The 16,182-nt window shown below is 41.2% G+C and overlaps 1 protein-coding gene across 1 annotated transcript in view; it reads right to left on the bottom strand.

Annotated features, from left to right (window-relative positions):
- The window catches only part of LOC126389725 (E3 ubiquitin-protein ligase SMURF2-like), a 71,935-nt gene extending 55,759 nt beyond the window's left edge, over nt 1-16,176 (bottom strand). The window contains exon 1 of the mRNA XM_050043551.1: nt 15,754-16,176. Within this exon, the coding sequence (XP_049899508.1) occupies nt 15,754-15,805 (52 nt within the window). The 5' untranslated portion in view covers nt 15,806-16,176. The remainder of the gene's footprint in view (nt 1-15,753) is intronic.
- Nucleotides 16,177-16,182: the final 6 nt, after the last annotated feature.

The following is a 16,182-nucleotide window of genomic DNA, read 5'->3' as shown; positions in this document are numbered from 1 at the left end:
TGCTTCAAACCAGAACTACTATATCATTCTTTGTTAGTCCTGCAAGAATGTGAGTGTGTGTTTGTCTGTTCATGAGAACAAAAGATAGTGTATACGTCTATGCCACATTTTTGCATAAGTGTGTGTTCATTCCCATGTGGATGCCAGGATTAACTTACTAACTGTCTATGTATGCATGATTAGTCCTTAGAAACAAGGGAATAAGAGAAGACAGGGGCAGAGGAAGATGACGACCATGATTATGAAGTGGAAAACAGTATTCAGAGGTTGGGGTGGGGAGGTGGAGATCTAGAGAGCACTAAGAAGAGGAAAAGAGAGCAATAAAAGAGGAGAACTGCAGTGATGGAAGAGAGGATAGGGACAAATAAAAGAGAAGAAGAAGGCTGAGAAATATGAGGAGGAAAATTAAGCAGCACAGAGTAAAAGACAGAACGATAAAGAGGAGAGGCGGTGATGGAGGGAGAAGGAGATGCACTAGTGGGTAATACAACATGGCAGTTATCACCGCATCCCACAAGCACTTCGAGAGCAAAACTGAGGACAACAAGGGACAGCCTACATGTCAAACAAAATGTTTTCTACATTAGACTTCACAAAGGCAGCATGCACACACTTACTATATATTACTTACTTAGATATTTTAATTCCTACAAGCCTGACACGGTGAATATACAACATATCAAATCTAAATAAGCATTGAGTATGCCCTTATAAGGCACTAACATACAAGAGGAGTGCTACAAAGTAAGACACTGTGCTGTGCTATGATGTGGCACTAGGAGGCAGGCAGTCCATCCAGTTAATAACAGCTTTTACACAACACAAATTTAAGCAAACTCATATTTTGGTTTTGTTTTAATAAATGAAACTTGGCCCCTGCCAACAACAACAAAAAAGTTCCCCATTGCTAATCCCCCATTCAGCGTCTTGTGTTTTGTCAGACAGTTCAATTTGGCTTACTGTCAAAATCTATTGGAACTTGTTCAAGTTCCTCAAACTGTGAAATTGTTCCGGATCAAATACCGCCAACATAGCAAGTTTTAAAGGCTCATCCTCTTCTTTTACAGCTTTGGCCTTTTTAACAGCTGTCATGTAAGGATCAAATAAATTACAATTCACCCACAAATCCATGTTGTTCATATGTTTCAGACTCAAACAAATGGACGCACAGTGAAACTGGCTCATATGTGAGTTAGACTACAGTAAAAAAAGAACCTGAACCAGTTGTAGTCTGCTGTCTCAAACAGATAGTGTGCCATATAGACACTGCCTGCTCTTGTGCATATGAACATATGACAGCCCATATGTCACCAGTCACCATCAGGCTCACCCACTGACAATATGGCCCAGCCACCAGAGAAGTGCCAAGTCACTAGAATGTGTCTCCGTCTTAAATATGCCTTACATACAGTAAATGCCAGTTGTACCAAGTATCTCTGTATTTATGTTGTTTTTCCGTTCACTAAACTGTGACAAAAGAACACGGCCTGAGGTGCGACCTTGGAGGCAAGTGGTTAGAAGTGTGAGACGGGATGGTGCCAGACAGACTGCTACTGTGGCGATAGAGGTAAAGGAGGCAGACAGTGCAGCAACAGACAGAGAGAGAGATGAGGCGGTGTTTGCCACGTTTCCTGTCACTCCAAGTATGAATGACATGGTGAGAGGTTACTTTCGGCTGCAGTAGTTTTCCTCATCTCTGTGTACACATAAATATTCAGCTGGCAGAGTTGGATGGTGGAGTCCAGGGCTTTTTGTTGTCTGTGGGTGGAGAGTGGTCAAGTGTGGCACAGAAGCACATCTATAACAGGACAGCAATAACACGACACTGACCACATTTAGCTTACATGAGTCCCTGTCACATATGGACTGCAACCCTGGACTTATCTAGACGTTAGCCGCAGGAGCTGTGTGTGAGAAAACAAATGTCTGAATCAGTTGGACTGGACATTAAAGTGACTTTACCCTGCCTGCGCTCTTGTACAAAGTCCAAAGTGATTGAACCCATATGTGAATAGAGCAGGTCATTGTCCGGAGGACTCACTGCAAGCGAGTAGGGTTGATGACATGTGACTGGCGTAAAACAAGAAGAATACAAACATCCAAGTTAAATGAGGACACCAACAAAAATGTCCAACTGGAGAAACAATGAGATTCGGGAACCTTTGCCGATAAGGACTGAAGTCAAAATCGTTAGACAAATTCAAGGAATGGCACAACAGTTGATTGTTTATGATCAAACTAAGATCTGGCTACCTTAATGTGGTATAATCTGAGGCAAGGCGGTGTAGTTTTTGCGTCATGTCCTGCCTCCTGCACACTCTACCCAGGCACCACTCCTCGTATTAACCTAACACATTATTTCAAGTAGGTGAGAACCTATCTGGCATGGACAATCCCCCGTTGTGTGCTAGGTATGTGAAGGGGAAACTCCAGACCTCATGAGAAAACGTCTCTGGACTACAATAATCCAACCCCTGAGCTTCTAAAGGAGGACAGTACTTGTATTAGCATGGGGGAACATCAATTGCACGCAAAACTCTTCACTCTTATTCCCAATTTCATGCAAATGATTAGAGCCCAATTACTGACCTCCACATCATGCCAAAACAGCCAAGTTTTTTTCCCCCAGTATCAAACTTCACACTCTTTTCTCTTATGTTGCAAATAGCTCTACCCTTGTGGCTATCTCTATAAAAGTCTCATAAAGCACTGCTTTGGGCTGTTGTTTTTACAGCTATATTGAGAAACAGATTCAAACTGTAAACTTGTCATCAAGCAGTTGGATTGCCATGTATGTTGCAAACTGTTGTGAAATCTCTGACAATAACAAATATGAAAAACAGCCTTGACGAATGCAACAAAGTCCACAAATTGGCCTGAGAGTGTAGCTCCACGGTGTCCATCTATAACAAGCATGAAAGCTCTAGGTTTCTCTCTCTCAAAAAAAACCCAACTCAGTAATTCCCCCTAAATCAGAAGAAGCACCAGAACACGCCTTTAGTCGCTGAACGAGGGGTCAAATAATTTATTTCTAGTGCACAACAGAAAGCATGCAAGGAAACACTGTTCTTTACTTCTGAACTTTTGTAAACAGGTGGGAAATCCTGCTGTTATTGTGATTATGCTGAGTGGAGTGGGATGCTGTGGCACGCCGGCGCCGTCCGAGCTACTTGATCCTCATCTCCACGATATAAACCACTGCATCGCTCACGTCCTCCGACTGTCTCTCTCCCACACTGAAACTGAAAACACAGACTCAGAGAGAGGGGGATGCAATCTGAGGGGCAGTGTACGTGAGTGTGTGTATGTCTTTGCGTGTCCGTACAGTAGACATGCTGAGTGGTCTACCAGACACACACTCACACACAGTGGTGGGCAGTCTGACCACAGAAACAGTAGCAGGAGAACAGTGAGGGGGAGGAAAGTGTGATCCTTAAAGTCTAACCTGCCTTCCTGCTTCAGTTGGGTTTAAAAAAAGCACAACTGAAAAGTGAAAAGCCTTAACTGTATTCACAGGCAAAAAACTGCTTAATATTTACAACTCTAGCCTGGCAACAGTGATGGGCGCTCTTTGAATTTGCACACTGACATTTTTCAATTTCTGGGAATCACAGAAACATGAATAGGCAATAATGGGGGCGATAAACAGGTTTCTATTTTATTTTGTTTCATTATAACAACACTCCAGTTTAGCTTCAGTTTGTTTCAGTTTTATTTTGTTTAATCATTGGGGGTTGTGGTGTTTCTTTTAATTTCAGTTTTCATTTACTGTAACATGCCTGCATTCACATTGCTTTACTGAAGATAAAGGCAAAATAGTGTCTTACAGAAAGACAGAGAGAGAGGCCAACCATGCTAGCATTACTAGCATTCTTGGCCTCAATGCCGTGCTTTTCATTTTAGGATTTTTCAAAGATTTCTAAATTTTTATACACATAAATATTTTTATTGATTTGGTATAATGTTCTCTGTTGGTTTGGTATTAAACTGTAGAATTATCAGCACTGTAAAAGAGTAAAATATGGTGATGTGACATACAACTACCATTGTCAGTTCAGTGAATAAAGGATAAAGAATTTATTTATTAGTTTTTTCTCAGAGTAAGAGACTCCTTAGGGTCCCCAAACAAACGTTTACAAATATTAAGTACTGCACTGCGATAAGGGACCGGTACAGGAAGTGAGTATACGTGTAAGTTTGTGTATACACATGTGTGTGTGTATGCACCACAAGTTGAGAACAGATTTAAAAAAAACAAAACACCGAACTGTAGCCACACCGTCAGCGTCGTCTGTCAGCTGTCTGGACTAGATCCGGGGGTGAGTGAGGGAGAGGAAGGAAGAGAGAGAAACGACAGAGAGATGAGGGACATCCTGTTCAAGAAAGAAAAGACAGTAAAAGACTGAAGAGACGTACACCATCATATACAGGATACAGAGACACATGATGAGACGCTGCAGTGGGGAGGTAGAGAGTTCAGGCAGTGAAAGGAAGAGGGATAGGCAGGATGCAGTTAAGAGCAACACTGCAGAGAAATCACATATGTAGACCAATTACCTGCCGTTTCACATGTTCCAAATTTTATTTTTAAGACTCAAGTTTTTGCCTCCCCTCATAATTCTCAGAGGCTGTCAGAAATATTATGCTCTTGGCCCGCGAAAAGAAAAGGTGATATTTCTTCCCCATATTCTGCAGGAAAATCCTCCTGAAGCACTTGGAAAGTTTAATGTATTCTGCATATTGAAGACCACCTCCTTTCCAGTCAGAGCCTGTTATGCAATAGTGAGGTGTTCAGTCTTTCCATTTTCCTGCTCAGAAGTACGCTGATGCCACCAAGTTCAAAAGTAATTTGAAAAGCAGATAAAACTACGGACTGACTGAAACAACCAAAGTCTAAGAACAAAGGTGTAAAAAGCTTTCTAGAGAAAAGGCATATTTATAAGCTATAATGTGAGAAACCATGAAAGAATAGCATATGTGCCATATACAATGGTTCCCTGGATCCAGCTTTCAGCCAAATATCCTATTCACGGAAGGTTTTGATCAAGTTGAAAGCATCTCAGCTCCCTGTGTGTTGCGTGGTAAAACGCAGGTCATGAGTGGAGAACAGTAAAGCTGAGTTATGAGACTGGCAGCGCCCTGTGAGATTTCATTACTGAGTCACAGTCTCCTAAGATGCCAAATTCTTCCAAAACACAGTGCTGTGTTGAGATACACAGACGGTGCCTAAAAATGCTAAGCCAGCATGAATTTGTCATTTCGAACAGTAATGTTTCAAAACAAATCATTACGGCTCGATCAGATATCAAGTAGCATCCATCTTGAGTTAATAGAGGGTTGACCAGCAGCACTCAGCTGACATCTCTCCAGAGCAATGCTCCTTAAAGACTGCTTTGCTGTGGTCGTGTTAAATGTGCTAAACCTAATAGGAAACTCCACAAGTCAACTGAAAACAAATGTATCAACGAAACGAGAGGGTATAATTCGACACACCAGAGACCCGGGGGTCCCCCCACAGCATGAAATGTGAGCGCAGAGCAGAAAGTGAGATGACCACAAGCTGTGCAGAGCTCTGTGTTCCCTTTTCACCCGCATTATGGAATTACATCCCCGTAAATCAGCATCAGTGATGCCAAAACCCAAAACAAAAACACATACCAAAAGCTTCATTTCATGGGGTGATTTGAAGATGAACAGGGGAAGGAGGAAATGGGGAAAAGGGTGCCTCTTGATAAATTCTTGGATTCAGGGGCTGCAATAATAAAATGTGTTTGTTGTGTGGATACAATAAAATTTCAGGGACTGTCAAAATACATTTGTCACATAAAAAATGGAGAAAGCAAGATACCAGCACCATGTTGGTGCAAGTAGATCCATGCCTACTATTCACTAGAAGACTTTGAAAATACTTTTTGGAAGACTTAAGTCTGACACCCTGTCACATCTTAAGACAATGTGAGACTTTTTGTCACATTCCATGAGATTTGGCAAAGACCTGGGATCTTGCACGGTCACTATGTGCAAGACTACAACTAGATTCCCTTTGAGATTAATCCCCATTCTGCTCGTTGTGGGAAATATTACACCAAACTCCCTTTAAGAGACGTGACGTATTAACAATTTCTAAAATTTAAAAAACAACACATAATTCTAGAAACACAAGATAAAAAGGTGTCATATGTCAACACTGTTCTTGTCAATTCAGCATCAATATAATCTATGAACTGCAATTGCGTACAAACTTTACATTAGGAATTTGTCGCCTCAGCTTGCCACCAGCCTCCGTTGGTCATCTGCACGTTAGTGGGAGGAGACCATGAAAATGAGATCGTGATTCTTTTTGACAAATCATCAAAACCTGATCAGACGTAAATGGCAGTTAGTTTAGGTTGACTTATTGAGACTCTGGTGTGTTACACAGAGATGAAATGCAAGACAGATGTTCGTGGGCATCACAGTAACCAGGCAGCTGTACCTGAGCTACTGCCAGCCAGGTGAGTCTTGGGTTGAAATACTGCACTGACTCTGACTCACTGTCTGCAGATTATTGAAAAAGAAAGAAAAATAGGTCAGCCAGCAACAACACTGCTGATCCACAAGGTGATCTTAACTACTTTATTGTGTAAGTATCATACAGGCAAAGTCACATGCTGGATAAGAGTGTCACAACAAAGGTGCCCTCAACATTAACAAACCCTCTCATTGATTATACATTACTTGAACTTGACAGCATCACACTGGTGTCACATACAGTAACATTCAGCAGTAAAGCAACTGAGAAGAAAGAGTGCTACACTTGGCAATCAGGATAATATCTCTAATCATGCCGCAAAATCATTCGTGTCAATTCGTGTTTCACCATCCCTCTATTTTATAACTTAGAGACAGCGGGTCCCTATTTCAGACACCTGGACAATAAACCACATGTATTTTGTATTTTAATTAAAAGGATTTTGCTTATCATTTGGAGGTTAAGTAAGGATATGTGAAAATGAAATATATAAGTTTCTTTGGGATTACAACAAAGCAGTGAGAATTCCTCATGTTTTTACAACAAATTAAGCACAACATGCAACATAATTTCGTGTGGTCTGCTGCATCTGAAAACTGTTAACCCCCTGTATTTTCCTTTTAGATATACTGATAAAAGAAAGGATAAATACAGCTGGGACAGCTGCATCACAAAGTGAAAATAAATGTTTCCTGATGATGACAAGGGCCACATGAACACTGAATGAGTGTATAGAACCAGAGTAGTGTGCGTGTGGTCAATTGAAGTATATGCCGGTGCTGTAGACTAAACAGAGCTGGAGGAAGTTTGGGTATAGAGCTCTGTACTGCTCTACAAAACCTAACCACAACACAGTGACCCCAAATGCTAGAGGCAAGATCAAGCAGACAAGCAGACATTCAGACACACACAGTTACAAGAGCATCATCTCTTTCTTGACAAGGACTGTGCACACAGACTAATCTATAGCACTGAATATTTACGCTAGACGGTATTTCATTCACAGCCAGGTGACTCAACTAAATCAGTCACTGCAAATAAAACAAAGGTCATTAACTAGCCCAATTATTCTTGCCACAGAGCATGCATTTTTAGACAGAGGCATGCATCCCATAAACTAAGAGTAGTTTACACAAAGAGTCTAGCACTAACTTCTGCCTCAAATGCCCACGGCGACTGATTCAAACACAAAATGACAGCCTTCAGTGTTTTGGCATTCAAATGCAGCCCATCAAAATCAGAAACATTGCATATATCATCAGTATGAAGAGTGTTTCTTGTGCCTGACTTCTCACTAATGTTAGATTTATTACCCAGTGTTATTGCTGGTACAGGACAGTTCTGTATTTGGTCCCTTACTTCAAGATCACACTTCTTTTATAATTAGATTGCAACAGCTGCACTATAAGAAGTACTAGAATGACGTATTGGTTTCCGTTTCTCTCATTTGAAACTAACCGGAATCTTGGGCTTTAACAGTTTGTGTATTTGTACCGACTCATCATGGTAAAGGGGTCCAAGTCCAGTGCAAGCAGACGCACGTAATGTGGAACCAAAGTCCAAGTCTTATTGCCCCACCAGGAAACCTTTAAAATAGGGCGGGGCAATATGGCTTGAAAATAACATCACAATATTTTTAGGCTATATGGCAATAAATGATAAATATTGAAATATTCTGAAAAATCCTCCAAAGTACTGTAGACTACTAAAACACAAAATTATTAAATGAACTACAGTGACAACAGAGTTAAATAAAGTAGGTACTGTCATAATAGAGTTAAATGCGGTACTGTTAGAATAAAGTTAAATAAAATATTTTTATTATTAAGGTAAATACAGTACTGTTATAATAATGCTGAATAAGTGGCATGTCTTAATGTCGCCCCCACTGCACAGCTGTAAAGACATGTTCTGCATGATGACGTTCTGTAGTCTCACTTAGCCACTTGTTAGCAACTGCTTTTTTTAAACTTACAAGTGTGTTTTGCTACTGTCAGAGTATTTATTTACTGACGCATTTTGTGTCATAGAACACACACACAGACTTTATTTCAGACATCTAACCAAAAACCCATTCCAAAACCCCACTGACTTTGAGACGTAGGAATCGGGAGTGCAGAAATGCTAACTGATTTCCAGGTTTTAGGACTCATTCCTGAGGCACTCTATAGTGTTTGCAAGTTGCAGTGGTGCACCATGGTCACAAAATGAAACTAAATAGTCACGGTCTGGATCCCTACAGTTACAAAGAAACACTTCCTCTGCTAAAGCTATCACTAATCTCATTAAGTTAAACTGTTAACGCAGTGGCGTTAAACATGATGATTTGCAGATAAGAAACATACCTCGCCTGCTCACACTATCCCTCAAGAGAAAATGATTGGGGTAGACGGAAGACTGTGTGTGACATATCATGTTTGTGAGTCTTCATTTTTGTGTGTGTCTGTTAGAAGGAGAGAGCCCCAGGAGCGAGTGAGAGAATGTTCGCGATACAGTCATTTTATACATCCCACGTGGTATACTATATCCGATACATCACTGACCCATAATAACCACATGCCCTAACCATATGCTGAGGTTAGCTAAACCAGCTGATTAGCATGTGTGTCAGTCACACTATGGCGAGCGCTAAAGAAACGCCCAAGTTGGAAGACCTGCCTGTGGGTTCCCAGTCAGCTACAACAGACCGTGTCGGCTTTGCTCCACAGTTGTAAGAGCTGTGACTGGGAACACACCCAACATGCGGACGCACATTCCACAGCATCACCCAGATGAGTTGATCACTGGGATGGTAAATGTTTTGGGGTGTTGGATGTTTAAATATAGCAAAGATGGAACTAATTAAAACACACCTCCTCATGCACAGATATTATTTTATTTTATTTTTCATTATACTGTGTTTTTTGGTATTTTCAGTTTCACAGAATAACAGATGCTTTTCAGTTTTATAGCCTGCTGTGACCTGTCGCCTTCTGGCAAAGGGTTTTTCAGTGTTTGTACAGAAGCGTTTGTAATGTTCCTTCTTTTTACATTGAAAAAAGTTCACCAAAGCTGCCACTGGACAAAATTTTACCTCAGTCCCTAGCAGGCGGATTTTGTCTGTCTTTGACACTTGCACTACTGTCTGTTCAAAAATAAATGAAAATAATCGTATCCTCATCTATTGGGGTGCGTTTCCACTGTACCAATCCCAAACTGAATCGTGACTTCTAAACCAGGGTATGAACTGAATGATGACTTTTGTGTACCATTACACCCCTAATGAGATCTCAAACTTCCACTTTAATTTGATCAAAATTTAAATTTTTTGTGTCTATGAAAAATGAAGCTGCAACTTGTGTTTTATATTTGGGCACACACTAAACCTGATGTTGAGTGAACAAAGGATATTTGCCAATCACAAGGGAAAAGTAACACAAACAAGAACCGTTTCTGCTTATTGAACTCAATAGCCAAAAAAAAACCCTTACCTCATATCACAAGTGACAGAAGGCCAGTTGTTCTCTTTCCTCACTTCCGTTTCCCTTTTGGTGCACTGAGCTTAACTGCCAATCAGATTGACTTTATTTAACAAAAGGCTGCCGATTCTGATTTTTTCTCAGCCTATTCAACATGCTGAATCAGCTGAGAAAAAAACTGACAAGGTCTGACTGGTGGAACTAGGGCGACAGACGCTCACTGACAGCCCGACGGCTATGCGTCAGCTTGGTGTGTCAGGGCTTTAATAGAGGACTTTAACAACAGAGAAAATATGTTATCGGAGAAGAGATGATAGGAGATATAAGAAAAATATGGACATGAGATAATGGATGGAGGGAGAGATGATGACAGAAGGGCTGACAGCAGCAGTGGGGGACTGCCCCACTTGGGCTGCTCTCTCGTCTTGGCAGATCAAATGCAAAATGCTTCATGAAGCGCGCGCACACACACACACACACACACACACACGCACACACACACACACAGGTCACCAAGCAAGCGTGTACAGTACATCTATTATCTGACCCTCACATGTCTGAAGACGAAGCATACCACATTGTGCTACACTGCATATTCAGAAATCCCACTGACAGACAGGCTCAGAAAAACAGGGAGTCAAGTCAAAGAGGAAGTATCTGGTTCCAGAAAGAGGAAAGCCGGAGGTAAGCAGTATGGAAATGAGCATGTAGGCTTGAACACATCATACTTTTGTGCAAGCTGTCTTAAACAGCACAAGCACTGAACCACAGACTTCAAAAAGGCAGTGGACTGCGAAGACGAATCGCCCACTGCCCTCCCCAAACAACACACTGCTTTTTCAATGTGGTGAAGTAGAGATATGAGGTGCATACTGAACAGCTAAGGCTTACTTATCTGAGTGTCTGGGTAGCTCAGGTTTACAAGCAGCCTTCTACATGGGTCCATCCTTATGCTATGGGCTTGACTCTGCACCACATTAGCAGATTACCTTCTCTCATCTTTCCTGAGGCCAGATGTTTTGTTTTCTGGAAATGCACTGGTTCATCATCAATGCTATTTGTGCAGCTGATATTTTTAAAGATATTTCTCAATATGTGTGCGGTATCAAAAAAAATGTAGATTTATTAAGCAAAAACTCTTAAGAAAAGCCCAGTATCTTCAAGGTGATTTCTGTGAGAGTAAGAAATGATGAGCAGTGCCTATTAATTGCCTCATAACTGGGTCAAACTGCACTTTCTGCCGGAGCATTGCTTGTTCCTAAATAAAGCTGGTGCCAGGGATACATAAAACACAGAGCAACACCACAAACACGTCACAGTATGACTCACGTCCATTGTGTGTGCTGATGAATCATAATCACTAACTCTGGTCCACATTTCAACTGTCAAAACTCTGTATTGTTTAAAGAGGGGGAAAAAATCCACTTGGAAAAGGAACAGCTTAGACGTAACAAAATAAATTACACCACATGCATAGTCCAAATCCCCACACTACCAGCAGCTCACAATGTGTTGATTAAATGTGACTACCGTGATGTAATCAGCTTTCATTCAAATCATACAGGGAGGCCAGCAAACCTGGCAAGCAGAAATAACACAACCAACTTAATCCATCAAGGTGAGGATGAAGAAGTGAGTCAGAGAAGAGCAGGGAGACTGATTTTAAACGCAAAGGCATATTTAACATTTAACACACTGCCAGATTAAAACAAACAGAGGGGACCATTTCCTCTCATTTCAGGTTTTACTTGGTTGAGCAAAAAAACAAACAAAAGGCAGTAAATATTTACCATTTAACAAGATAAATGCATCACATCATACATTTTTAAATCATTCTAACAGAACAAAGCTTATCCATAATGCCCAGATGTCGTTCAACTCCACATGAGCATCATAACTTATAACTTGACAACTCTCATCGGTTTCTCACCATCACCACAGCACACTCTATGTAACATTCATTCCTAATATTTTAGGAAGCTGACAGCCCTAATTTAGCTCCACATTGCGTGCTGACAGTAAGCTCAATTGAGTGTGTCTGTGTGTCTGAGTGCCTGTGGGCGTTAAAGTGTGTGTTTGTCTTCTGTTTGGAAACACAAGCATTAAGCTTGCACATACAAACAAGCTGACACACACAGCTGCACTTTGTGAGAGCTGACTATGAATGCTGAGACAGTGGTCCCTGATAACTTCCCTGAAATGCAGTCTTCCTTGGTGCTAAGGCTGGGCCAGGAACAGAGACTGGATCTTTATCTTAATCACTAGCTTCCTGGTTTTACCTCCCTTCAATGCACATATGCGTCAGCACCAGCCTCCCAAAATGTTGGAATGAGGCACGCACGCACGCACACACAAAAAGCAGGACAGCAAATGAAAACTGTACATGTGGGTTCCCTCGCTTGCCTGTGTGTCACGCGCTCACACAGAACAGGAAGAATCCTGAGATGATTCTTCCAGTCATTCCCTGCTTGCTGCATGCCAACTGGAGGCTAATGGGGGAAATGGATCACACAGACAGACTCCCTTCCTCACAGCACAGGCAGCAGCCGCATATTGCAGCCAAGAAGCCATATTTGAAAAGGGGGTGAGCGATGGATTCATCCCCTTGTACATCTCATGTCATTCACCTCTGAGAAACTCCAGATTCCATCCAGTGAAGGAGAGCGAGGGGAAAACACTCTATTCCTGTTCGATTTCAGTAAATCACACACCAACTGTTGCTGCGCAGGAGACAGAGGGGGAACTACACCAATTGTCGGCTCCCTGCAGTGTTAGGAATAACAGCTCTCGAAATCCAAGATTGTTCGCTTTTACAAGCTTGGCAGCAAGCTCTGTGGGGACATGGTGACACGCCGCCTACCAGCAAACTCAAACTAGGAAGTTTTTTTTATTATTATTAATTTAAGCATCAAAGAGCAGCTGTCCCAGATAAATGTTCCAGACGTAAGGAGGAGCTCCAAAAATGCATTTGTAAGAAGCTAGAAGGTGGCAATTGAATGCAGCGAGGGATGACTAAACTGGGGATGAATTTGGTCAGGATCCTGTAGTGTCTGTAAACCCACTCTACGCAAATTCTAATCCACGGCCTTGACGAGAGGGATCCTCGTGAAGGTGGCAAGCTATAACAGCACACTGCAAATTCAGTGTGCATTAAAGTTGCAACGATTAACTAGTTAATTGTCGACTATTAAATTAATTGCCAGCTAATTTGATAACCAATTAGGTTGGTTGTAAAAATTCTCAGATTAAGTGTGAATATTTCCTGGTTTCTTTACTCTTCTATGACTTTTAACTAAATATCTTTGGCTTGTGGACAAAACAACACATTCCAGGACATCACCTTGGGCTTTGGAAAACAGTCACCGATATTTTTCATCGTTTTCTAACATTTTATAGAGCCAACACCTAATCGATTAATGAGGAAAATAATTGGCAGATTAATCAACAATGAAAATAATCATTAGCATCAGCAGAACCAATATGGTAGTTTTCGTTCATTTTTTTTATAGACTTGCATCTGAAAATGATTGCAAATTATGTGCAGTGTGTACTTTTGGCTGAAATAGCAAAATGCAAAGAAATAAACCAAAAGCCTCTGCAGTTTCCAGTTGGAAACAGATATAAGAGTCATTAACAGCACTGACAGCATAGTGCTAGTGTTGGCAGTGCTTCTGCAAAGACATGTAGCCACATGAAGAAAACAGCCAAAGATGGAGATTAAGATAAGGACAGTTTACTAAAGAGGTGCTAGCAAGATAGAAAGACCCAGTTTGATACAGAACCATTGTTTTACTGTGACTTGGCTCATGCTTGGAGAAACTGTATGGTGACCACCAGGGATGAAGGCTGGGAAGAGGCGATGAAGCTACAAACTGCATGCAACACATGCACTCAATGGTACTTTAACAAGTCATGAACCAGCACGACAAGTAAATCTTTTTGACTGAATTTGATCTCAAAGACACATTATAACCATATCAGTCTGGGATTTGTTTGATGACTATAACAATTCTTGGCAATAATTCATATTGCTTACCAAACTAAACTGTTTCATTAACGTGGAACCCAAATGCTGTGAAAAACTATTACGAAGCACATCGGTTCCAAATCTGTTAACTTCATTGGATCCAAGCTTTTGGTTTAGCAAATTCTAATTCTCCTTGACAGAAAAAAACATGCAAACTATGACAGAAACCACAGAGCAGACAGAGTAAAACTGGACTTCGACTGGTATGCAATGTTAGGTCTAAATGCACATGGTCTCAGACTTATAAATCAAGTGTGGCCACAACTAAGCACAAATGTAAAGCTCAAATGAATGCACAAGTCTAAATGTAGACTTAGCATCACCGATCATCACTGTGTGAGCAGCAATTCTGGTCACTCATATAAACCCCAATTTCACTCTCCTCACACACACACACAATCACACACACAGTTTCCCTTATCCTTTCTCTCTCGTGAAGGACAGACAGGGGATGTGTCTATAATCGGGAAAGACTCACATTTCCTCTCTGAGGTTTCACATTCCTGGGATTCCGTCTGAAGACCACTGCAGCCCATTTAAAACCATTCCCCATATGGAGGGGGAAAAAAGAGACCCAGGGCAGGCGAGCAGGGTAGGTTTTTAAGCTTTGAGAGTTTATTTCTCCTTACAGTACTCTACCTTTCTACATAAATTAACCTGTTGTTCACTGAACGAGAAAAGAGTTAATTCACTTACCCTATGAAAAATCACACCATGATAGAACACCTGTCATGCTGTACTGTGGGAATTAGAAGTTACACTACTGGTATTGGGATTCTTGAAAAGTAAGTGTGGTGTTTCACTAAATAGAGGTAAAAATGACTCTTCACAATGAGACAAATCTTATGTTCTCTCAACACCATCAGATTAATCATTGGATGTGGCTACCACCAGAGGATGATGGGAGTGAAGGGCTGGAAATCTGCTCCCTGCATAAATCCATCTATCCAAGTTAAACATATGCTACAAATGCCATCTCAGAGCTGTAACAAAATGCACATACTGCAAATAAACGTGTGTACTGCACAGTTTAACGGTATGTCTCTTCTATGTTGTTCAACTATGATATAGCACATTTAAAGTCATGCTCTAAATACATCAAGGCTATTAGTAATGACACCAGAATGTGCGATAAGATATTTAACAATTAAATGTGATTCCACATCCACTGAAGCCCAAGTATGAAGCCACAAACAGCATAACCTGTACCCCCATTGATGTTCATAGAACATGACTACACAGAAGAGATCAAGTCCTAATGATTAATGGTTAGATGTAACTTGTTTCGTTTCAATGACGATACGGATAAACAAGTATTAATAACAACCTCACAAATTACGCTGAAAGACTACATGTATAGGTGGACATTAGCACAGACTTACAAATATTAAGCTTAAAAATTTGTTCTAAGACAACCTTGGAAAGAAACCCATCAGTTAAGATGCCAAGTAGCGTTAGCCAGCTAGGTTAATGCAACACAAACAGCGTTGTTGTCACAGCTAATGTTTGCTAAAGAGCAAGGCTCACTGACTGTCTTTCAGTGCTGCTTCGTAAATTAGCATGGGTTACATTCGTGTAAAATAATAAGCAGCATTGGACAGAAACATACGATATAATAGGAAATTGGACATTTTTAATCACACAAGACGCACGCGCCAGTGTCCAGCGGCACCATCAGCAGATGTTAGCCTGGTTAGCTAGCAGGCTAACTTGCTAACGTTTCCGAGCGGCGCAGGAGGGGGTTTAAATGTGCTTACCTGTCAACCGCAGCTTTACTGGGCCATTTCTCCTAACTCCTTGGCTAGACATTCCCCTTTGTGTTCCAGCTTGATGAAAATTCACAAAAAGCGTCTAATTCATGTGTGAGCGTATGGGTAACTGAAAACGGTATCTCCCAAAACAATCCCCCTGCTAGCTTGTGGTAGCTTGTAGTATCACCATAGCAAATCACACGGACTGTGTATGCAACATAATGGTATCATAATTACAACGACGGAATAACACTCGCTCTACTGCCCCTCTTTCCGTAAAAAAAAATACAAATAACTACGTTCACAAATGCCGTTCAGGGAGCGAGCCGCGGGTACTGATACGAATCAAGTGGACGGTTTGCCCTCCATCCAGACAGGAGTCTGCTCTGCCCGTGCTGTCTGCACTGAAGCTGGTCGTGATGGTGAACACTGAGC

The sequence above is a fragment of the Epinephelus moara genome, chromosome 5 (assembly GCF_006386435.1).
Source record: "Epinephelus moara isolate mb chromosome 5, YSFRI_EMoa_1.0, whole genome shotgun sequence".
In the NCBI taxonomy this organism is placed as follows: Eukaryota; Metazoa; Chordata; class Actinopteri; order Perciformes; family Serranidae; genus Epinephelus; species Epinephelus moara.
The sequence above is the reverse complement of the archived record's forward strand: the minus strand, read 5'-3'. Positions and strand labels throughout refer to the sequence as shown.